The sequence below is a fragment of the Bubalus kerabau genome, chromosome 11 (genome assembly GCF_029407905.1).
Source record: "Bubalus kerabau isolate K-KA32 ecotype Philippines breed swamp buffalo chromosome 11, PCC_UOA_SB_1v2, whole genome shotgun sequence".
Classification (NCBI taxonomy): domain Eukaryota; kingdom Metazoa; phylum Chordata; class Mammalia; order Artiodactyla; family Bovidae; genus Bubalus; species Bubalus kerabau.
The window spans coordinates 40,292,352-40,318,118 of NC_073634.1; the positions used below are offsets into that span (position 1 = coordinate 40,292,352).

General features: G+C 39.6%; 1 protein-coding gene across 1 annotated transcript in view; it reads left to right on the forward strand.

The window, feature by feature from the left end:
- Positions 1-25,767, forward strand: part of EML6 (EMAP like 6) — a 288,683-nt gene that overhangs the window by 80,365 nt on the left and 182,551 nt on the right. Inside the window, exons 2-3 of the mRNA XM_055540113.1 lie at positions 18,184-18,343; positions 21,920-22,018. Of these exons, the coding sequence (XP_055396088.1) occupies positions 18,184-18,343; positions 21,920-22,018 (259 nt within the window). The remainder of the gene's footprint in view (positions 1-18,183; positions 18,344-21,919; positions 22,019-25,767) is intronic.

Here is a 25,767-nt window from a genome sequence, read left to right on the forward strand (position 1 = left end):
CTCCAAGCATAATTTAACACAACAGACTAGTCTTATCAAATCCACTATTTCTGTAAATGCAGCTTGTAACATTTGACATAATAATAATAATCCTGAGTTAACTGATAGGAATTGATTATTCCATGTATGTTTATTATTGAGGAAAAAACATACCAGTGTCATTTCACAGCGTATCATAATCTTCCTGGCTTAATGATAAAGAATGTGCTTTGGAGCTGGAGTGCCTCAGTGCACAGTGGCTGTGCGTGGGTTGAAAGAACAATGCTCTAGGTCTCCTACAGTAAGAATGAGAGTATTTGTTATAACTTAATAAGACACTTTAAGGATGACAGTTGTGATGGGTTAACTTTGTCATGGAGTCACACCATCTCACTGGCGTTGTCACTAGGGAACATTGACTTTTTGCTTTTAACATTGGCAAACAAGTTCTAGAAAGATGCTTGAAGCTTAGCTTTCTCCCAACAAGTTTTTCATGAAGTTATGAGATACATGTCATATTTTATTCTTCTGCTTTTTATTTCTAAATACTTCTTTCCAATCAGTGATTTGCAGTGAATTTTAAAGTCATCGTGTACCTGTGTGCTCAGTCGTGTCCAACTCTTTGCGACCGCATGGATTGTAGCCCACCAGACTCCTCTGCCCATGGAATTTCCCAAGCAAGAATGCTGGAGTGGGTTGCCATTTTCTCCTCCATGGAATCTTCCTGACCCAGGGATTGAATCCACATCTCTTGAGTCTCCTGCACTGGAGGGTGGATTCTTTACCACTGCACCAAGACTGCTTAAAGGCATTAATATGAATTAAGGCAGCATTGTTGTACTGCTACTATTTCCTAGATTTATTAGTGAGACATCTGTTTTTAACATTGTTAGAGAAAGAATTTTTTTACAAAGAAAGGTAAAGGGCCTGAGTCATTCTAATTAGATGATTGTACCAATTTTAATAGCACTAACAGAACCATTCATTTTACTGGCTTGAAAAGGAGACTAATGGTTTGTATCACTTGACTTTCTCATTTTGTCATGTCTATGATTCACTAATGTGCCTTCCGAGCAGCTAGATTTGGGCCTCCCATGGCCCAACTCTGTTAAGTCCCTTTTCCCAAAAGAGAAGATACTTTCAGAGAATGAAAACCTGTGCCCTCCCTGCCAACTCCTGCCCCGCCTACACTCTCCAAAGGAATTCACCTGCAGCTTCTCTCTCTCCATCAGTGAACCCTCTGTTTACAGATCTTACTGGTGAATGTTACACTCCAGAAGACATGTTTTGACTAAAAAGATTTTGGCATTTGTTTTAACATATCAATAGTCTCTTTATTAGAAATCTAATTTATATTTTAGTTAAGAATCTATTATCTTTATATAGTTTAAATTTACTCCTGAATATTCCATATACCATGCTGTCATTATCCATTCTCCTGTGGATAGATACAGTGCTTGCTTGGCTCCTTTCTTCTTCCCTTCCTCTCCCCCATTTCTTTCTTTCTTATAGCTCTACCAAATGTGGATGCAATTTCACAACATAATGTTGAGTGAAGGAAAGTTCCAGAATACATACACTATTTTCATAAAGTCCAAACACAAACCTGCATACATGCAGAGTAAAACCATGTATTAAAAAGATTGGGGACTGATGAAGACAAAATTCAAGATGGTGGCATTTTCGTGGGGAGAGAGGAGGATGTTCCTGAGAGGGGAATGCAGGAGCATCATTGTTTGGTAATATATCTCTTAAATGGATGGTGGACCCACCGGTGTACACTTTATTTTCCTTCAGGTGTATGTGTGAGTGTATATGTGTATTTATATGTTTGAAATATCTTAGAAGATAAAAAAGTTATTTTTCTTGTAAGCCATGTGTTCAATGTCAAAATCATGGATTTTCATTCTGAGAAGTAAAATTACCCTTTGGCAAACTAGATTTTTTAATTGGCTTCTTAATTGGCTGTTGGCATCCAGTAGATACTAACAGAAGGATGGTATAACTCAGAAGTTGGAAAACAACAGCCCACAGGACAAATCTGGTGGACTCTGTTTTTGTATGGCCCATGAGCTAAGAATGGCTTTACATTTTAAAGTTCATTTTAAACAAAATTTTCATTTTAAGTGAAAAAAATTCGAAGAAGATTAGTATTTTGTGACACATGAAAATTACATGATATTCAAATTTCAGTGTCCATAAATAAAGCTTTACTGGAACACAGATGTGTTCATTCACTTGTGGATTCTCCATGGCTGATTCTCCATGACTCTTCACACTACCATGGCAGAGTCAAGTAGTTGCAAGAGACATTGTGGCTTTCAAAGATGAAAATATCTATTATCTGACCCTTTGCAGGAAAAGTATAATATAAAAGAAACTGATCTTGAGAGGTAAAATTTCTTATCTCTTATATATTCAGAGTCAGGCAAACCTTTGAATCTTCATTAAATTCTTTACTGAATGGAGCTCTCTGATCCTCAGTAGAAATTATTTAATAGGATAGTGAATGAGAAAATGCCTAGCAAACAACTGGCACACATTAGAGACTTCCTTCTCTCCTTTTGATATTAAAATTCTGGCTTATATTAGTCCAAAGAGTCCAAGCAAGACTTCTCTTCATTCTTTGCACACTCATATTAGTTATGCTTGTTTAACTGGCATCTATGGACTGAGCTTAGACAAGTCACCTCATATTCTGAGCCTCAGCTTCCCCATCCATAAAATGATGCTGAGGATTAACAGTAACAATAGTCATTACTGTTACTGGCTAAGATCCCTTGCTTACCATCTGGTTATTTATGTAGTACATTTCTCCAGATAACATTTTGCTCATTGGAAATGTAGCCTTTTAAAGGCTAGCAACAGAGCTGAACTAGAGGCTAAAAGTCAAGCTTATCTAGAGCTCTCCCACTAACTGGGAGATTCTGGGCACCCTGCTTAATGATTGTACACTTTTTTTTTTCATATTTGAAGAAGGATCAGGTGGCTTCCTAGATAGCTTAGAACTTAGGTGTTAAATATATAATCCACTATTCCATTAAAATGACGCTTGAATTAGGGAGTATACTTTAGCAGCTTTTTTTAAAGTATCAGTTGACTTCCCTGGTGGATCAGTAGTGAAGAATCCACACTCCAATGCAGGAGATGTGGGTTCAGTCCCTGGTGGGGAAGAGTCCCTGGAGAAGGAAATGGCAACCCACTCCAGTATTCTTGCATGGGAAATCCCATGGATGGAAGAGCCTGATGGACTGTAGTCCATAGGGTTTCAAGAATCGAATATGACTTAGTGACTAAACCACCACCAATTTTTAAAATATGGAAAATTTTCATCATCAGACATTATTTTCATAATCATAGTCTCCAGAAACCCTGAACACATGGTTGCTTTCATCATTTTCCTTAAAACTAGCATGAATTGACTTAGAGGATGACTCAGGGTGTTAAGTCTGCCCTCCAAGATGGTAAAGTCCCTCATCGGTCGGTTGGCCCTCTCCACGGCCCGCACCTTCTCTGAGGATCTTCCTGATGCAAAGATCAAACCCAGGTCTCCTGCATTGCAGGCAGATTCTTTACCATCTGACCAACCAGGGAAGCCCACTCTCATACCCATCCTTGGCCTAGCAGATATTTGGATGGGTAGATGGATGAACCAATGTCTGGAAATATGAAGTAATGCAAATGGGCAAGGCCAGTCCAGGCATTGAAATGCTGCCTACATGAATTCCCATCACTGGAAGGATACTTGTTTTTACAGTGGGTGTTTATTCATGGTGGACTTCCTAGTGTGACATGGGGATTGAAGAGGACCTAACTCCATATCCCTGTCCTATGGATGCCATGACTCTCCTTTTTTTGTGGAATAGCAGAATATAGATAAAGCTTCTTTTCCCCATGAAACAATTCATGCTGAACTAAAATACAAGGAAAATCAGTGACCTGGAATGAAACTTTTTTGCAGTATTCTTGAGAGTCCCTTGAATAGCAAGGAGATCAAACCAGTCAGTCCTAAAGGAAATCAGCCCAGACTGTTCACTGGAAGGACTGAAGCTGAAGCTCTGATACTTTGGCTACCTGCTGCAAAGAGCCGACTCATTGGAAAAGACTGAAGGCAGGAGGCAACAGGGGCGACAGAGGATGAGATGGTTTGCATCACCAACTCAAGAATAATGGAGTGGATTGCTATTTTCTTCTTCAGGGGAATCTTCCTGACCTAAGGATCGAACCCATGTCTCTTGTGTCTCCTGCATTTGCATGTGGATTCTTTACCACTAGCACCACTTGGGAAGCCCCAGGTATTATTGGGGTAACATTGGTTTATAATATTATATAAAATTCATGTGTGCAACATATTGCTACTTCTGTATACCCTACAGTGTGTCTACCATCAAAAACTGTTTCCATCCATTACCATACAGTTGATGCCTCTTACCCATTTTGCCCTTCCCCCTGCCCCATCCATGTATCTACCTGTTTTTTTTTCTGTTTGATTTGTGTATTCATTTTGTTTTTGTTTGTTTTTTATATTCCACATGTGAGTGAAAGCATATACTAATGTCTTTCTCAGTCTAAATTATTTCACTTAGCATGCTTTCAAGGTCCATCCATGTTGTTGCAAATAGCAAGATTTCATCTTTTTATGACTGAGTAGTATTCGAGTGTGTGTGTGTGTGTGTGTGTGTGTGTGTGTGTATGTGTGTATGTATGTGTGTGACATCTTTTTAATCCATTCATTTATTGGTGGGCACTTCAGTTGTTTCCATATCTTGGCTATTGTATATAATGCTGTAATGAACAGAGGGTGTATATATCTTTTCAAATTAGTGTTTTCATTTTCTTTGCATAAATACTCAGAAGTGGGATAGCTGGATTATATGGTAGCCCTATTATTAATTTTTTGAGGAATCTCCATATCGTTTTCCATAGCAGCTGTACCAATTTATATTCCCATCGACAATGTATAAGTTTCTCTTTTCTCCACATCCTTGCCAACACTTACTATTTCTTGCCTTTTTGATAAATCATTCTAACAGGCATGAGATAATATCTGCTTGTGGTTTTCACTTGCATTTTCCCTAATAATTAGTGATGCTGAACATCTTTTCACGTGCTTGTTGGCTATCTGTATGTCTTCCTTGGGAAAACATCATATCAACTCTGTCCACTTTTAAATCGGTAGTTTGTTTTTTGTTGTTGTTGTGTTGTATGAGGTCTTTATATATTTTGGATATTAATCTCTTACTGGCGATAGCAGTCTTGTGAGAGCCCCGTCATCCCTGGGTGCTCTTCCTCTCTTTTCTTCTGGCACAGTGGAGTCCACCTTGCTGCTAGTCCTTGTCCTCAGAGCCACAGGGCTCTGAATCTTGTCTCCTAAAAGCAGAGGTGCTAGGCACTTGTTCAGCACTTCCTTATGGAAATCACCTCTTCAGCACCATAATTTAGATCCACATGAAAAAGTTTCTCATCCTGGCCCCTTCTGCCTGGCCTCTTGGTTCACAGACTCTCCCTTTACTATAGGGCTCTGTAGGGTTTCCCAGGTAGCTCAGATGATAAGTAGTCTGCCTGCAATGCAGGAGACTTGGGCTGGATCCCTGGGTTGGAATGATCCCCTGGAGAAGGAAATGGCTCCTCACTCCAGTATGCTTGCCCAGAGAATCCCATGGACAGAGGAGACTGGAGGGCTGTGGTCCTTAGGGTCGCAAAGAGTCGGACACGACTGTAGCAACTAAGCAAACACACATAGGTGGTTTGACCGAGCTGGTTAGGGAATTGGTAAGTCAAAGGTTACCTCTGCATGGTCAAAAAACCAAATCAACTTAAGATTATGATTTTAAGGCACTCACAAAATTGCACAATTCTGTAATTTTAAAGAATCAAAATTGGTCACTTTTCCATTTAGATGACTATTCCCCTGGAAGAAATACTTTCAAGATTCTCCTCATATTGGAGCATTATATAATCTCCTGAAACACAGCTGGTTACTTCTCCCAGCAGTTCTGACTCTCTAGTCATGAAAGGAGCACCATCTGAAGTGTTTAATGTAGACCACTTTGAGGAAGCAGAAATGATGAAATCATTTTGAATTCAACAATAGAACAAACAGGCCATTTAATGCAGCCTTGAAATCTTGTGGCTCAGTTGACAGGATGTGACACAACTATCAGGCTTGCTTTCCACCTTCCAGATTCTTTGATAATGTAAACTAGCAAATTACGACCTACTCAGAAAATAACTGCATGCGATGATACAATAGAGGTAGAATATTCCAAGAACAAGACAGAGGTATAGTAACATTTTGCCATCTGTCAAAGCCACTAGACCAGATGGATTCACTAATGACTTCTCTGAAGTATTTAAGTAGACCTTACTAAAACACATGACTGGCATATTTAATTATCCTAAATTAACAGGACTTCTGCCAAATATAAGCCTCAATGCTTGAGTCATGTTCCTTACTTACGGAAGAAAAAAGAGATGAACAGCTCCAGAAAGCTGGGTTTCGTACAGACCCCTTTCATTAGTCAGCGTTCTCATTACCAAATTGGTGTGTTACAATCTTAAAGCATTATTTCTCGTTTTTCAGAGAATGAATTGTAAGACTAACCATGCTGATCAAATTCATTTTATCAGTGACAATTATACTTGATGAGAACATCTGGGGGTTGATAAATCTGATATAGTCACCAGACATCCCTTCCTACTTCCTGCCTGTGGAAGACTTCTCAACTACCAGCTGTGTTCTTTTTTGCATAAGTCAATCGATTTTTATTTCTCTATAACTATTTTCCTGTTTTTATCTGTTTTAATTTCTATGTTTATATCAAAGCAATATTGACACATAAATAAGAAATTACAGAAGGCCTTATAATGAAGAACTGCTCCTGCTCCACCCTTCCACATCCCCAATGCGGTTTCCAAAAGAACACTTTTAATTCTTTTTTATTATTATAATTTATTTTTAATTGGAGGATAATTGCGTTACAATATTATGTTGGTTTCTGCCATACCTCAGTATGAATTAGCCATAGGTATATATATGTCCCCTCCCTCTTGACAGTTTTAAATCTTATGACTGTTCTTTCTGGTGATTACCTATACATCGCTTAACAATATTAATTATTTCTTTCTATTTTTAATAATTATTTATGGCTGTGCTGGGTCTTCACTGATGCACAGGCTTTTCTCTAGTTGCGGTGAGTGGGGCTAGTCTAGTTGCGGTGCACAAGCTTCTTGTCGTGGTGGCTTCTCTCGTTGTGGAGCAGGGCTCTAGGGCATGTGGGCTTCAGTAGCTGTGGCTCGCGGGCCCTAGAGCACAGGCTCAATAGTTGAGGCTTGTGGGCTTAGGTTGCTTTGTGGCACGTGGGATCTTCTCAGATCAGGGATCGAGCCTGTGTCTCCTGCACTGGCAGGTGAATTCTTTACCACTGAGCCACCAGGGAAGCCCTAATTGCTTTTTCTTGATTTATCTGTTTTAAACATGATCAACTTCCTTTCAAGACACATGAAGATGTAGCTTATATATGCCATTCTTACGTCCCATCTCATGTCCTCCTCAAAGGGTTCCTATACATTTAATTTTTAATTCTATACATTTAATTTTTTCTATACATTTAATTCCTATACATTTAATTTTTAATTCTGTTAACATTTACCTTTGTAACTTTTATATTTTTGCACTTTTATTTTTGGAGTCATCAACAATAGACATTGTCTTTTGGCTCCTAGCTTTGTATGATGAAGATATTTAGTGACATTGAATGCTCCAGGATTCTTTCACTCAGTATAATATTTTTGAGATTCATCCATGTTATTGTGTGTAGCAGTACTTAGTTCATTCCTTGTTTATTGCTGAAAATGGCTCCACTGTATATATAATAATTTGTTTATCCATTCACTGTAGATGAATATTTGAGTTATTCCCAGTTTTTGGCTATTATAAATAAAGCAGCTATGAATATTTGTACATAAGTCTTTATTTAGAGATATTTTATTTCTCTTGGGTAAATATCTAGGGATGGCATTGTTAGGTCATATGATAACTGTATGTGTAACTTTATAAGAAACTATCAAACTACTTTCCAAAGTGACTTATTATCTTACATCCCCATCAGCACTGTGTGCGCATTCTAGCTATTCTACGTCCTCAGCACCTCTTGGTATTGTCAGCCTTCTCCATTTTAGTTGTCTTTGACAGTATTTAAAGTCTTTGGGCTATATATATATATATATATATATATATATAGTTTTTTTATTTTAATTGGAAGCTAATTACTTTACAATATTGTATTTTACTTTGGGTTGTCTTCTTACTATTGAAGTGTAAGCATTCTTTTTATGTACCAGGTACAAGTTCTTTGGTAATTTTCTTTACCTTATGGCTTCATTTTTCATTTTCCTAATGGTGTCTTTAAAGAGCATAAGCTTTAATTTTGAAGTCCAATTTATCAATTGTTTTCTTTTACAGCTAATGTCTTCTGTTTCTTCTCTAAAAAATGATCGTCTTTCAAAGGTCACACCAGTTTTCATATGTGTTTTTATATCGGTTGTATGGTTTTAGTTCTTCCATTTAGCTCTCTGGTCATTTAAGATAATATTTGTGAGTGATGAGAGGTAAGTGCTGAGGTTTATTTTTTTTTCTATGTGGATGTCCAGTTGTTTTAGTTTAAAACAACTATCTTTCCCCTTTAAGTTATCTTAATGCTTTCATTGGAAGTCAATTGACCAGACAAATAGAAGTCTATTGATGGACCCAATTTTGTTCCATCAATCTATATGTCTATATGTCTATCCTTATGCCAATGCTCTACTTTCTGACTCCCTTTTATAAAGGCTTTATGTAGAACTTACCCTTCTATTAATAGCCTACTCATATTTATTGATTTCACTATTTGAGTCCAGATTCTCTGATTGTTAATCATGACTATATATAATTTTTGAACTTCTTGCCTAGGGTATCTTCTCCTTTGAATCAGTTCTTTTGATAACCAGTCATCCATTTATGTGGTTTTTACCAGTTTAATTCTCAGAAGGTGGTCTTACTTTTAAATTTTGGAGGATGCATCACAATAGCTGTCTATGCACATGATCTTCCCTGTCTTAGAATGTCAGTCCCCAGGGGCCCCACATGTGTTTGTTTTGAGCAGTGTGGCAGTTGATTAATAACAGCCACACATCTATACACTGCTTACCATGTTGTAAGCACTCTTGTTTTAGTCCTCGCTTTGTTGTTGTTGTTCAGTTGCCCAGTTGTGTCCAACTCTTTGCGACCCCATGGACTGCACCACACCAGACCTCCCTGTCCCTCACCATCTCCTGAAGTTTGCCCAAGTTCATGCCCATTGCATCAGTGATGCCATCCAGCCATCTCATCCTCTGACACCCTCTTCTCCTTCTGCCCTCAGTCTTTCCCAGGGACTTTTCCAATGAGTCGGCTGTTCACATCAGGTGATCAAAGTACTGGAACTTAAGCTAGCATCAGTCCTTCCAATGAATATTCAGGGTTGATTTCCCTTAAGATTGACTGGTTTGATCTCCTTGCTGTCCACAGGACTTTCAGGAGTCTTCTCCAGCACTACAGTTTGAAGGCATCAATTCTCTGATGCTCTGCCTTCTTACGGTCCAGCTCTCACAACCATATGTGACCGCTGGGAAGACCATAGCCTTGACTGTAGGGACTTTTGTCGGCAGAGTCATGTCTCTGCTTTTCAACATACTGTCTAGGTCTGTCATTGCTTTCTTGCTGAGAAGCAGTCATTTTCTGATTACGTATCTACAGTCAAACCATTCACAGTGATTTTAGAGTCCAAAAAGAGGAAATCTGTCACTAATTCCACCTTGACCCCTTCTATTTGCACTGAAGTAATGTGATTGCTTTAGGATTTGTTAAATCCTCACAATAGTGCTTACCTTCTTTTAGGTAGAACTGTTATTATTCATATTTTATGGATGAGAAACTGAGGCACAGAGAGGTTGAGTAGTTTCCTGAAGGTGATTTGTGAGAAACTTGTATGCCAGTAAGTAGAGGAGATATGCTTCAGTGGTATACTGATAACTGCTTAAGATCAAGCTCTCCAAGAGAAAATGTGTGTATGCATATACATTCATAGGTTTGTTATAAATTGTACTGATATGAATGATGTGTTGTACACAATTTACAAAATAATAATAAAATATGTAATACACTATAAATCCCATGTGGCTAATTCTTATAAAATTCTTTCCTTGATTTTTGATGAACTCTTGTATCTATGGCCAACCTATGGTTGCAATTCAACCTTGATTTGACAAAATCAGATGAGGAATAAATACTTTATTACTATCTGGTTCAGAAAGAAAGTCCCTCACATCACTGACAAATGAATATAATTCTTTACATGAATGTGAGTTGATATTTTGTTTATATTAAGAAAAAAGTGAAACAACAAAAATCTATGTCAGAACTTTAATCATTGGCCAGTGATGTGAGCGACTTCCTTGCTAATTGATACTACTTTTTGAATATTGGAAAGCAATTTTCTTAATTGTTCATGTTATTCATAATGTCACAGCTATAGACATGACACACTTTTAATAATGTGGGATATACCACATTATTAAAATTTTATCCTTCTATGTCTTAAGTCTGGACAGTTGAAAAAACAACAAATCAAGCCCTGATGTGTAGCATTTGTTGATTTCCATGATATGAAAACTCCCACCCTGGCTGATTTCAAACCACCGAGGTGACATCATTGAAAACAGTTGGAAAAAGATGTGCAGAGAGAGGCACATTGTTCTGTTTGGGCTGGATAGGCTGACAGTTAATAACCTCAAGACTATAGGTAATAGTAACCTAATTAGGAAGTGATGAGTTTTTGTGTGTATTACCTTTGTGGTTAATATAATTTATTTAGCTGCAAGTTTATATAATTATTAACAGTGGCCATGTTTAACAACTGATTTGCAAGATTGCTGAAATTTAACAATCAGTTCTTGCTGACACTAGCATGCTGCTGCATGCTTTGATCTCAGGCAAAGACAAACCACTAATCTCTTAGCCATTCTTTTATGTGGCGTTAAGGTATTGCTAGAATATGGTTCCATACCAATACAAGTATGGCAACACTCGGCATGCAAGATATAATATTGTGTGTCTTTATTTTTCCAAATCACATGTATTCTTATTAGCTGTGCCACTCGTCAAGGTTGTGAGAAGTCTAATCTGACAGAGCATTGCTCAGCCATGGATTGTGCAGGTACCCTGAGGCTTGCACAGTTCAGGGCATGGTAGTAGACCTGCCGGTCTGTTGACATTGCTGTCACTTGCATTTGTCCAGCCCAGGCCCACATGGAGGGCAGGGCCATCTCCATGGTGTCAGGTGAGATCACAGCCCCAGGGGTGGTACCCTCGTGCCGAGTGCATCTCTGGGGATGAGGACTTGAGCACAACCACCCTCATCTGAGGTTCCACTGCCTCCAGCCCACTATTTTTAAAAGAGCCTTCCTTTGCCTTTTCATTCTCACGGGTGAACATCCACTGAGGTTGGGCCACTTCCTCTGCAGCTCAGAAAGCAGTAGCCTCACCCTCTGCCCTCAGACAGTTCAGCCTAATCACTCTGATGCACTTCTACCATCAACACTGGAAAATTCTCTCAGGGTTATTTTCAGGGAAAGGAGGGAGAAGGCTTTCATGTTTTCCTGAGACTACTGTGGGGGAAAAAAGCTACTAACATATAAAGTTATTACTGAGAAAATCCCTGAAGCAACCTGGGCAAAAATGAAGTAAGGCTTTAAAAAAGTCAAGTCTGAATCATGAATATTTTTTAAAATTCTGCACTTGGAATAAGTACTCAAATATAGTTTTTTGCCTTTAGGAATTGAGACTGATTGGTGTTGATGAGAGTTTTTTGTTTAACTTCATAAAGCTACCTCTTTTCATGACTCTATTAATTCTCATCTCCCCACACAACATATTGGGAAATCTTCCTCATTTTATCTGACATCAAAAAGACATGGTTTTGCCCTCTCGGCATGCTGGAGAAACCAATCAATTCCTTCTCCCAGACAGGGTGATGAAAGTCCTCTGCAGTGCTTTCTATTGCCATGGCAACAGAAAATGGGATTTCCCAATGGAACTAGATTGATATATATACACAGAGAAAAGCAGTTTTTTAAAAGCTCGATCCCTTTTTTGTTGCCATGTGTACAATAAACTGAGTACCAAGGAAAGGACACCAAACCTTTTTCTGTAGGTATGGAATAAGACCTCAATTGTATTGAGACCCTCAGTGAAAGGGAGTCAATTCTGAAAGTTTTAACATTGTGACATTGCTGTTGTAGCAATAATAATCTACAAATTTTGTAGTGTGCCAGTTTTCTTAGAAAAACAGAGATTTGGATTTATGGACCCTCAAATGGAAGATGGACATAAAATATAAGTAAACGGCATCAGTACTTCTAGTCACAGAAAGAATTGCAACCCTGTGATATGGTGAAGAAGGTGCTGGGAAGCCCAGAGTCAACCAGATGTTTTGTGTCGTGGTGGTGCTTTCCACTTTTGTAATTTCTTCATGGAATAACACAACAGTCAGCTGATTCTGATGAAATCTTGTCAAAAGGAATTCAGGAGGCAGGATAATTTTCATCATGGCCCCTTAATAGGATAAGGAGACTGACCCTCTTTAATCTGTTGGTTGATCCAAAGGCATTACTTAGGATAGCTTCTTAGTCTTAGGACATCTCTGTAAAAGAAGCAAAGAGCAATTTTTAAGTAGGCAGTAGGGGGCCAATTTGGAATCTGTATCTATATCTATTAATATATCTATCTATGTCATTTAAATGCTTCTGGACTAAAATTACAAACATGTTTGGAATTAGATGAAAGCAAATCCTGCTCAAAATGACTTTTCATGAAATTCTTGAATTCCTAAATACAGAGATGTGAGAAGAAGTGAATAGATACCTGATGGTAAGCTTCAAACCTGCTTATTAAAATATTGCTTCTGTAACTGCACCATTACTGATACCTTACATGTATTACACTCTTGCAAATCTTTTGATTAAGGTTTGCTGGTTTCCCCATCCCACTCTCTTAGGAGAATTAAAAAGTGCTGTTGAAATTATATGACAAATTCAAAACAAAATAAATGCCACTTGGCTCTGCTCTAAAAGATACACGGATTCATGTTGATATATGGCAAAACCAATACAATATTGTAAAGTTAAAAAGTAAAAAACAACAACAACAACAAAAAAGATACATGGATGCTGTCATTCTGTTACTAAAGTGGAAGAAGTGAAGTTTCTGGGAAGCTAATGGAGTAATGGCAAAGTGAATAGAGTTGGTTGTCTATTCGCCCTGTTCTTGCCATGGATGTGGATAAATAGGAATTCTATGAGTCATTGCAGTGTTGCTTGCAAGCCAGAGAATCAGGTCAGAGACTTGGCTTATAAAAGGAGAAGTAGGTAATTTTCTTAATGTATTCAAACAATAAATAGGAACTTGTATAAATGGGCTATCATGGGCTGGGAAGAGGTGGTTTAAAGAACAGTGTTAAAAAAACTTCTGGCAAAAAAAAAAATCCAATGCGGACATTTAAATAAATGTGATAAATTTATGTGCTTTAAGATGAATGAAAAGAATAATAAAAACCAGAGTAAAAGCATTTGAAGTCCATAATGGGATGTTTTTGGGTCACACTGCTAGTTGGATAACATACACTGATAAATTATTTTGAGGGCCTCTCTAAAGATTTGTTGAAAGTTGTTTTTTTCATTTCCTCCTTCATTCAAGGAATGAGAAAAGTCAGGAAATCACAAAATTATAGTTAGAACAACTGCCTGGAATAGCAATTTTTTTTACTGTTGGTTTTTTAGAACCCCTTAAATCTACCAAGTCTCTCAAGCATTTTAATTAGAAGCTGTAATCACAGCAAAAGTGAGTTTCATTTGTGTCTCTTGAAAGTGCCTGAGCATGTAGGGGAAATCCGCTCGTTCCTCTTTATTTTCCAGTCCCCGGGGTAGAACCTGTGCAGGTAGCAGTGGAGAGAGGCAACATGGCAGCCATGACTGTTGGCTCATTCACTTCCTCTTCAGCAAGCAGCTTGCTAATTTACTCCGCCATGATGTTGGAACTGTGTAGAGTTTTGGAAATGGCCCCTGCTGTCCTGAAAAAGACAGCTTAGTCAAATCCTCTTCTTCATACCTGGAGAGTCTCTTTCTTGGAGACGAAGTGGAATTAAGGCCACCTTTTCCCAGGACCAGGCTTGCAGGCTTCAAACTCGAATGCTGCCAACTGCCTAAGCAAGAAACTGTCAGGTTTGACATGTTCAAGCTTTTCCTTGGCCTCAAACATCCTAAACCTTTCTCTCTCTCTTTCCTTTAAACATCTCTTGACTCATCCTCTCCATTCCATCTACCCCTGTCTCACCTCAGTCTCAACCTAGTGTCTAACAGGCCTGTCTGCCTCGTCTCCTAATAGACCTTACGCATCTGTTCTTTCCACTCTTCCTTACTGCTACTAGGGTTACCTTCTTAAACCATGAAGCTATTGATGTTGTTTCCTGCTAATAATTGTCAGTGATGCCCTCTGACAATAAAAGGGCTTTCAAGACTGCCCTGGCCAGCCCATTATCTGTTTACTTGTCCGTCCTTCCTTTTAAGATGGGCTTCTTGAAAGAAAGGCAGTGTATTTTCTGTTTATGTTATCTATGGCACCACCTGACATTTCATAGTTTTTTAAATAAGGATTTCTTGAATAAATGAATGAATGATAAAGTGTTCTACAATCTTAAAATGTTTTAAAGCCTCTAAGAGTCACTTATACAGATGACACCACCCTTACGGCAGAAAGCGAAGAACTAAAGAGCCTCTTGATGAAAGTGAAAGAGAGTGAAAAAGTTGGCTTAAAACTCAACATTCAGAAGACTAAGATCATGGTATCTGGTCCCATCACTTCATGGCAAATAGATGGGGAGACAGTGGAAACAGTGACAGACTTTATTTTGGGGGGCCTCCAGAATCACTGCAGATGGTGATTGCAGCCATGAAATTAAAAGATGCTTGCTTCTTGGAAGAAAAGTTATGACCAACCTATACAGCATATTAAAAAGCAGAGATATTACTTTGCCAACAAAGGTCCCTCTAGTCAAAGCTATGGTTTTTCCAGTAGTCATGGCTGTGAGAGTTGGACCATAAAGAAAGCTGAGCACTGAAGAATTGATGCTTTTGAACTGTGGTGTTGGAGAACACTCTTGAGAGTCCTTTGGACTGCAAGGAGATCCAACCAGTCTATTCTAAAGGAAATCAGTCCTGAATATTCATTGGAAGGACTGATGCTGAAGCTGAAATTCCAATACTTTGGCCACCTGATGTGAAGAGCTGACTCATTTGAAAAGACCCTGATGCTGGGAAAGTTTGAAGGCAGGAGGAGAAGGGGATGACAGAGGATGAGATGATTGGATGGCATCACCGACTCAATGGACATGAGTTTGAGTAAGCTCTGGGAGTTGGTGATGGACAGGGAGGCCTGGCATGCTGCAGTCCATGGGGTCACGAAGAGTCAGACACCGAGCGGCTGAACTGACTGTGAAAAGGCTACCCTTTAACATGTGTTTTATTTTTATGTTACTCCTTATAACTGTCCCTGGAGATATTTTCCAGCAAGCACTAAGATGGCCAACTCAGACTTGGGGCATCCAGGTGTTTCTCATCCCCGCATATCCTCTTCTCTCTGCCCCTCCATCAGGTCCTATGTTCACTCCCACCACAGCTAAAGCCCCGAAGCCACCTGCAGCTTGTTTGTCTTCCTGGGAACCCCACCCTCCCCCACCCAGACAAGGCTCAGCTCAGGCCCATGAGCTCCCTGACAGAGTTCACAAGAGGAGCACAGTTCATGATGAAGGCCCTGCCTGGAGTGGCCCACTCTCCCACTGCTGGGTGCTAGCTGGTGGGCCAGGTGGGAAAGGAGAGCAGTGCCCTGAGGGGTGTTTCAGGGGAAAGGCTTGAGGAAGAGGCAGTCACAGTCTCCCAGGATGAATGCCAGACACCTTGTTCCTGCTAGGGGGAACAACAGGCCCCCAGGACGTGCCCTGAGATGGTGCATTAGGGTTGTTGCAGCCCAAGATGGGATTGGACCCATCTTTCAGGCTCCTTCCTCCTGAGAGGTGATAGACTTTCAGCTGGCCTGTGTGCGTTTCACTCCCAGGTTCTGAACTCAAGCAGCATCAGCCATGCACAGCCATGCACACCTGGCCAGGCCCCCGGGGGGAGTGCCCTGTACTGTGACTCGGCGTCAGGGTTGGGGGAGGGGAGGGTGGGTGAGACTGATTGAGATTTGCTTGATGGGCAGTGTGATCCAGACTTCTTTCTGGTTGGAGTGTCCTTGCTGGCTTTAGGAGCACCCAGGTTTTTCTCATCCCCATCACCTCTGCCTCTGCAGTTCTCCCAAGATTCCGTGAGACCGTGAGATGGGGCTGGGTGCTTCTGGGAAGGGTGGTGGTTGCAGAAACGCCTTGGCTTGATTCTTCTGAGATGCCCCTGATGGTCAGTGCTCCCAGCTCACCCTCTTCCTGCCCCTCCGTCTGGACCCGCACTAACTCCCCACACCACAGCCGAAGCCACAAAGCTCATCCTCAGAGCAGCTCCAACTCTACCCTCTTTGCCTAACAAGAAAAAACAAAAACAAAAACTCATCAAGCATCCAGCCTTGTCAGGAGAGGGCAAATGGAGCATTGGAAGGCAGCTCAGGAGGCAGTCGGGGGACCAAGACCTGTGGATAGGGACATTGGAAGTTCCTGAGAAGACCAGCTGCACCCGAGCACCAGGGTCCAAGGGCCTGGGAGGGCCGACGGTGAGGAAGGGGAGCCAGCACTCAGGGTCCTGTGCCAAAGTTGGTGCTAGGTGTGCAGGGAGACCCACAAGAAGAGCACAGTCGGGTGAGAGACCCCCGAACAGGCTATAGGGCTGGGTGGCTACAGAAGTGGGGGTGGGGGTGTGCTACACATGGAGCAAAGAAAGACTCAGGAAGTAGATGGTTTTCTGAAAGGAGCACCACGTGTATGTTGGTTGTATCTTTCCCTTACCAGTTTCACAAATAATGATGATAATAAAACTTGTATTGCGTGTTTACTCTATGCTAAATTCATTGTATCATCAGTTTTCATATATTATCTCCATTTTATAGATGAGGAACCCAAGGACAAAAGAGATCAAGTAGTATGTCCAAGGAACTACAGGTAGTGAGGGGCAGCCAATGTGCAAATCAAGGTGTCAATTTCAGAGCATATATTCTTATAAAAGTCAAGCTGAAAGGTGAACAGGGAAAAAATATCTAGTTGTGTTAGTTGTGTAGACAGATGTTGAAACTGAAAAGAAAAATAATTCTACCTTTGCTTATTGTGTAAACAGTCATCTGCTTGCTTTTTTTATAGGTCTCTCTCTCTTTTTAAATTACCAACACATATCTTTAGAAAGGCACAATCTCTTTGCACAACAAATTTGAAACATTAGACTGATTTCTCATCCAGGCATAATAATGATCACATTTCTCCTTCTTGACTACTACAGAGTCCTTGAAATTCCAGTTGGCATTTGACAAAGTTTTATTTTGATTGGACTACAGAAGTAAGAAAAATTCTATACAAACCATAGGCAGGGTAATTTGCGGTTCTGTTGGTGTCACGGTGATTTATGTAAAATAGAGATTTTCATTTAAAATACATAACCTATGGCAGCAGATACAGAAACAGCACTTGACTCTGATACCCCCTCCATGCTTTGAAATCCTAATAAGGATGGTACCCAGAGCTTCTGCAAGCAGATTTAATTAATTCTGTGAAGTACACTTTCTCCTGGCAACAGCATTTTTTTTTTCAATTTAAAGTCAAAAGAACTTGAAAGCTGAATAATATTTTCAAAACCAGTAAGTAAATATCATAACATAAGGCAATTATAGAATATAGGTGGTTTTCTAATCATAGAATTATAACAGTTGTCTGATTTTCAAGTTTACCAAGTGGGTAAAATCTGACGAAATGATAGCTAAACTGTGCTAAGCCTCTCTTCACCAAAGTTAAACATTTCTATTAGACCAATCAGCTAAATAATTTCTTTGGGTTTTGGGATTATCTTGTTAGGTTAAAATTAGAAATGTGGATAAAAGATAATCAATTTTTTTTTTAGCTTTGTTCAACAGGATGATGTGAAAGAGGCCTTTTTCTGTTTCAGCCTTGCCTTACATCCAGATAAAACTCTCGTTGCGACTGGCCAAGTTGGGAAGGAGCCATATATATGTATATGGGATTCCTATAATGTCCAAACTGTGTCTATTCTTAAAGATGTCCACACACATGGAGTTGCCTGCCTGACTTTCGACTCGGATGGACAGGTATGTATCTTTTTCCATTTTCTTTTTCCATAATGACCTCGCACAAGTCACCTAGAATTATAATGAACATAGCCTATAGGCTCTAAAAGTCTATCAGCCCTCCCTGTCTTCCCTTGTCAGCCTCCTAGAATCCTCACCTGTTTGGTTCTTTTCTATGCTCATGCCACTGACACCCACCTCTGGATAGGATCCAGTTTTGGTTCCCCCAGTCTCACCATTTGGTTAAAAATGCCTCCAGAAAGTGAACTCATGTTGATTAGGTTGATAGTGACTCAATGATTGTACTTTATCTTCCATTGTTAACTTCCTGTTTGGAACGAGGGTTGGACCAAACCTTTTTCACAGACCTCCAGCCCTGAGCATCTCCTTGGTTCCCCTTGTTTCAGAAAATAGCATCACCACCTGATATTCACTGACAAGATTCTCCCTGACTCTTTAACCTTGAGGTGACTTCTAACTCCGCTTCCCTATCCACTGCCTCTGATTCAAGCAGTCACTGATCATGTGTATTTATTAGTTTCTTTACAGTGACTCTGACATTCATTCTCTTCTTCCCATTCTCCCTGCCACCAGTCATCTCTTAACTAGTCTCCTCCACACAGTCAGTTTCTTGCTAATGCATTCCACCAACTGAAAAAGTGTCAGAATATTATTTAAAAACAAGAAAAGTTTGGAGTACCCCCTGACTGAAGTCCATACCTTGTGGCTGGGCATTCGCTGCTAATCAGCTTTTCTGTCCTTGTCTTCACTGTTCCCCTGCAGTCAAGCTGGACACGTCAGTGAGATTCCTCTATGAGACCAGACACTTGGGCACCTGCAGACCCTTTCTCATGCTGCCCTCTCCACCTTCAGTGCCTGCTCACACTCCTTGCCCTTTATAGTGACTCATACTTCCAGGACCCTTCATAGGTCTTCATGAAGCCTTCCCAGTCTCCCCTTCCAACAAAGTGACTCTCTTTCCTTGGACTTCAGCAACACTTGATAGAAAAGATTTGTTCATGTATTAATAGATAACAATTATATCTCAATTTAAAAAACATGTTACAGAGAAGGGACTGGAAATACAGAGACCTCATTCCTGGCTCTCCCTGCATTTACCTCCTCACTAAAGCCTTGCCTTTTCTTCTAGCCTTCTCCATGTTCCTAAGACACCCTTCCTCTGTCCCTTCCACCCTTTGTATTTATGCCAGTTAATTCCTTCAATCTTTTTTTTGGTAAATTTCAGAGGTACTTCTCTTAAGTTCATATTGGGTTTCCCAGGTGGCACGGTGGTAAAGAAACCACCTGCAATGCAGGAGACGTGAGAGACATGGGTTTGATCCCTGGGTCAGGAAGATCCCCTGAAGAAGGAAAGGGCAACCCACTCCAGTATTCTTGCCTGGAAAATTCCATGGACAGAGGAGCCTGGTGGGCTATAGTCTGTGGGGTTGCAAAGAGTTAGACACGACTGAGCACTCATAATGTAGAAAGACCTGTGAAACTACTCATAGAAAATTGACCAAACTGAGAGTTTGCAGGCAGTTCAGTAGTTTATAGGACTTGGACCTGGTTTGGGTAGTGATCATTTCGTTCAGTTCAGTACACATGTAGACCCCTTGGTGTATGTTTTTAACTACTCTGTAATCTCATAATTGAATCAAGATAATGCATAGGTTCCATTATATCCAGGTCTTAAGAGAAATAGCTAGATAGTGACATTTATTCAGATTTGCAGTTGCTGACTTCCTGATTAGGTTGAATGTGTCAGAATGCATATGCAAGTGGAGATGAATGCTTAGATGTGAACTCACATGCACATTCTCTAATCTGATTTTGTTTTTCTAACAAACACTCTTTATCAAAATTTGTTCTGAAGCACACAGGGAAAATGTCATGCAGCCAAGGGAGATCCAGCTGTAACTTTTAGTTTTTTGTTCATGTTATTTTGTCTTAGAATCCTTGTTATTTTTTAGGTTCCATTTTGGAGGTTCAGGTAGGGGTGGACTGCATGGTACTTTCATAACTGTCAGTTGAGAAAAATGCCCTCCTATTTGTTTGCTGTGATGGATTTCATGGCTTGTTGATGCCTATGACTTCAGATCTACCATTTTCCCTGGACAGAGTTCACTAAAATTGAGTGATGTTTAGAAAGTGACAAATGGCCTGCCACCTTACAAGCAACAAAAGGCAATAGAAATGCTTTTCGATAGCAATAGGGCCTGTCACTGCAAATGAACAGAATAGATTTCTTTTGGCTTTTTCTCAGTCTTTTTCACATTTCTTATGTGGGTTTTACGTTAGGGCCCATGTTTATGTTAACTAATTTTCTATTTAAGTAAAGAGAAAAGAAAAAACAAGCTGAATGGAATCCACCCACTCCAAATTTTCATGTATAGATAAAAATGCAACCATGTACTAGAATCATTTCTATTGCTGGAACTCTCAATTGAAAATTACAGCAAAGACCTGCTTTCATTAAGAATCCATTTTAGACCCTCCAGCTGTATATTTTTTAATCCTAAATATTCCTAATGGAAGTTGCCTTTAGTGAAGAAACCTGAATAATTTCTGCATAACAACACATGTATACATTTAGCCATATATGGCTGTCTATCATTGCTTGAATATGCACATACACACATACTCAGTGAAATACATAAGCTCACCTACTCTTATATTTGGTAGTGATGTCTTAAAAACCTTTGATTTACATTATTTCACAGTCCATGCAACACTATTTTGTAGACAGAAACAAATACTTTGCACTCATTTTACAGTTGAAAAAACAGAAATTTAAGGAGTTTAGTTAACTTTCTAATGTCTGTGTCTGGCTAATCACAAAGTCAAAAGAGAAGCCAAATCTGCTTACTCCCAGCCCAGACCTCTCTCTGTTACATAGTGCTGTTTTTTTTCGAGTGCTATTCTACTAGAAGCTCCAGTTTTGGTGTCCCTAATACATGTTTCAACACTATTGATTTTGTATATACACAGGTTTTGGATTTCTTTTCCCTTCTGGGACAAGTTTCTGATCTGAATCCAAATAATTTAGTTTTGGAGATGAAGTATCAGGTTACTTTTACTAAACTTATGTATCCTTCTCTAGTCACTTCAAATGTCTGTGAAATTATGAAACTTAAGAATGAAGATAATATTAATGGGATTTATTCTCCATGTGTTTGTCAAACCCATTCATTTTAACTGTTTGGTGAGGCTTTTCAACTTAAGAATCCTAGACTCTCTTAAAACCATATTAGACTCTTAAAGCCAATTAAAAAAATTTAAGCTGCTCCTTCTAGTTCTGATTTCCACTAGTTATGATTTCCACTGATGAATCAGAGACTTCATGAGATTTTGCATGTTTGTTATGTTTGTTATTATGTTAAATTAGTTGCAGGTTTTAAGTCACTGAAATTTTATTATATGCTAATAGAAAAGTATCTACTTTGATATCTTTAGTTTTGAGAAATCATTTTTTTTCACAAGAAATTCAATACCTGGCCCACAGTAGGCAATAAGAACGATTTATTGAAAGACAGCATGGATAATAGGAAATCTTCCCATCATTTTCTGGAGTTAAATTTTTGTTCTTATTCTTAGCGTTTAGCCTCTGTGGGATTGGATGCCAAAAACACAGTCTGCATTTGGGACTGGAGAAAAGGAAAACTTCTGGCCTCAGCCACCGGCCACTCTGACCGGGTAAGAAGACCTTGTTGGATCAAACCATGCAGGTTTCATTACTGTGGGGGAACTGTGATGTAGCTCTCAAAGTTGTAATTGTTTTTAAAGTAAATTTGCCACATGTAGATTTTCCTTCCATATTCAACTTAAAAACTTACTGATTAAGAAAAGTAATTTATGATTAGTAGCTATGTTGGCATGATCTCTTCTGGTGATCAGATACTTTAAATTGTTACTGCTGTTCCTTTGTAAAATAAATTTTTGATACTGACATTTAGCTTTGTAAAATAAAAATAGAATTGAATTTAAAACTGTATGTACCATTTCAATGCATTCATCTAGAAATGGAAATAGTTGTTAGAAAGTAATATTCCCAAAGATAGTTTACCAATATATATGTTTGAATTTCAAATGAATGTGATGACAACTGTGTGATTCTGTTATATCTGGGAACCTGGAATTTAACTGTGGTCTCCTTACCATTCGTGTTGAAGTCATTGTGATCACAGATGATAATTCTGTGTAGTCATAGCTGGAAAGATGGGATAGGAAGCAGGCATGTACATTAGCTAGTCGGAAATCTATTTCTCTAGTTGTCTAGAATAATTAAAATAATTTCACTACTTTATCATCTTGATTTTCTGATTTTAGAAAATGAATCTGTATGACTGTCTTATGTTGATTCCTAGTTGTTCTATATTTCTGCAAAATATGCATGCATGCTAAAACACTGCAGTGTGTCCAACTCTTTGCAACTCTATGGACCATAGCCCACCAGGCTCCTCTGTCCATGGGATTCTCTAGACAAGAATACTGGAGTGGGTTGCTATGCCCTCCTCCAGAGAGATCTTCCCCACCCAGGGGTTGGACCCACATCTCTTACATCTACCTGCATTGGCAAGCGGGTTCTTTACCACTAGGACCGCCTGCGAAGCCCCTGCAAAATATAATTCCATGCAAAATGAGGCCCTAATTATTAAATTCACCGCCTCTTGCTTGGTATGAACACTAAAAAATTTATTTATATGAATGGTATACTCATCTAGGGAGAATTGTCCTTTTAAGGGCACCCCAAAATTATGAGCTTCCCTGATAGCTCAGGTGGTAAAGAATCTGCCTGCAATGCAGGAGACCTGGGTTCGATCCCTGGTTTGGGAAGATCCCCTGGAGAGAAAGGAATGGCAACCCACTCCAGTATTCTTGCCTGGAGAATCCCACGGACAGAGGAGTCTGGTGGGCTTGAGTCCACAGGGTTGCAGAGAGTCAGACATGACTGAGTGACTAACACACACACGTTAAAAATTCCTTTTGATCTCAGTTCAGTCCCTCAGTCCTGTCAGACTCTTTGCAACCCCCGGGACTGCAGCATGCCAGGATTCCTTGTCCATCACCAGGGAAGTTTGAGCTTGCTCAAACTCATGTCCGTCAATTCGGTACTGCCATCCAACTATCTCATCTTCTGTCATCCTCTTCTCCTGCCTTCAATCTTTCCCCGCATCAGGGTCTTTTCTAATGAGTTGGCTCTTTGTATCAGGTGGCCAAAGTATTGGATCTTCAGCTTCAGCATCAGCCATCGTTAATATTCAGGACTGATTTCCTTTAGGATTGACTGATTTGATCTCCTTGCAGTCCAAGGGATTCTCAAGAGTTTTCTCCAACAAAACAGTTCAAAAGCATCAATTCTTTGGTACTCAGCTTTCCTTGTGGTCCAACTCTCACATCCATACATGACCACTGGAAAAACCATAGCTTTGACTAGATGGACTTCTGTTGGCCAAGTAATGTCTCTGCTTTTTAATATGCTGTCTAGGTTGGTCATAGCTTTTCTTCCAAGGAGCAAGCATATTTTAATCTCATGGTTGCATTTACCACCTGCAGTGATTTTAGAACCCAAGAAAATAAAGTCTTTCACCGTTTCCATTGTTTCCCATGTTTTCTGCCATCAAGTGATGGGGCCGGATGCCATGATCTTCGTTTTTTGAATGTGGAGTTCTAAGCAACTTTTTCACTCTCCTCTTTCACTTTCATTAAGAGGCTCTTTAGTTCCTCTTCACTTTCTGCCATAAGGCTGGAGTCATCTGCATATCTGAGGTTATTGATATTTCTCCCTGCAATCTTGATTCCAGCTTGTGCTTCATCCATCCCGACATATCACATGATGTACTCTGCATATAAGATAAATAAGCAGGGTGACAGTATACAGCCCTGATACACTACTTTCCCAATTTTGAACCAGTCTGTTTTTCCATATCTGGTTATAACTCTTTCTTCTTGACCTCCATACAGGTTTCTCAGGAGGCAGGTAAGGTGGTCTGGTTTTCCCATCTGTTTAAGAATTTTCCATAGTTTGTTGTGATCCACACAGTCAAAGGCTTTAGTGTAGTCAGTAAAGCAGAAGTAGATGTTTTTCTGGAATTCTCTAGCTTTTTCTATGGTCCAGTGTATGTTGGCAATTTGATCTCTGGTTCCAGTGCCTTTAATCCAGCTTAAACATCTGGAAGTTCTCAGTTCATGTACTGTTGAAGCCTAGCTTGGAGAATTTTGAGCATTACTTTGCTAGCATGTGAGATGAGTGCAATTGTGCAGTAGTTTGAACATTCTTTGGAATGGCCTTTCTTTGGGATTGGAATGAAAACTGACCTTTTCCAGTCCTGTGGCCACTGCTGAGTTTTCCAAATTTTCTGAGATATTGAGTGCATCACTTTAACAGCATCATCCTTAATAGCTCAGCTTGAATCCCATCACCTCTACTAGCTTTGTTCATAGTAATGTTTCCTAAGTCCCTCCAGGATGTCTGGCTCTTGGCAAGTGACCACACCATTGAGTTAATCTGGGTCATGAAGATCTTTTTTGTATAGTTCTTCTGTGTATTCTTGCCACCTCTTCTTAATGTTTTCTGCTTCTGCTAGGTCCATGCCATTTTTATGCTTTATTGTGCCCATCTTTGCATGAAATGTTCCCTTGGTATCTCTAATTTTCTTCAAGAGATCTCTAGTCTTTCCCATTCTACTGTTTTCCCCTATTTCTTTGCATTGATCATTTAGGAAGGCTGTATTATCTTTTCTTACTATTCTTTGGAACTCTGCATTTAGGTGAGTATATCTTTCCTTTTCTCCTTTGCCTTCTTTTCTTTTCTCAACTATTTGTAAGGCCTCCTCAGACAACCATTCTGCCTTTTTGCATTTCTTTTTCTTGGGAATGGTCTTGATCACCACCTCCTGTACAGTGTTTCAAACCTCCATCCATAGTTCTTTAGGCATGTCATCAGATCTAATCCCTTGAATCTATTTGTCACTTCCACTGTATAATCATAAGGGATTTGATTTAGGTCCTACCTGAATGGTCTAGTGGTTTTCCCTACTTTCTTCAGTTTAAGTCTGAATTTAGCACTAAGGAATTCATGATCTGAGCTACAGTCAGCTCCCAGTCTTGTTTTTGCTGACTGTATAGAGCATCTCCATCTTCAGCTGTAAAGAATATAATCAGTCTGATTTCAGTATTGACCATCTGGTGATGTCCATGTGTAGAGTTGTGTCTTGTGTTGTTGGAGGAGGGTGTTTGCTATGACCAGCGTGTTCTGTTGGGAAAACTCTGTTAGCCTTTGCCCTGCTTCATTGTGTGCTCCAAGGCCAAACTTGCCTGTTACTCAGGTATATCTTAACTTCCTACTTTTGCATTCCAGTTACCTATGATAAAAATAACATCTTTTTTTTGGTGTTATTCCTAGAAGGTCTTCACAGAACCATTCAGCTTCAGCTTCTTTGGCA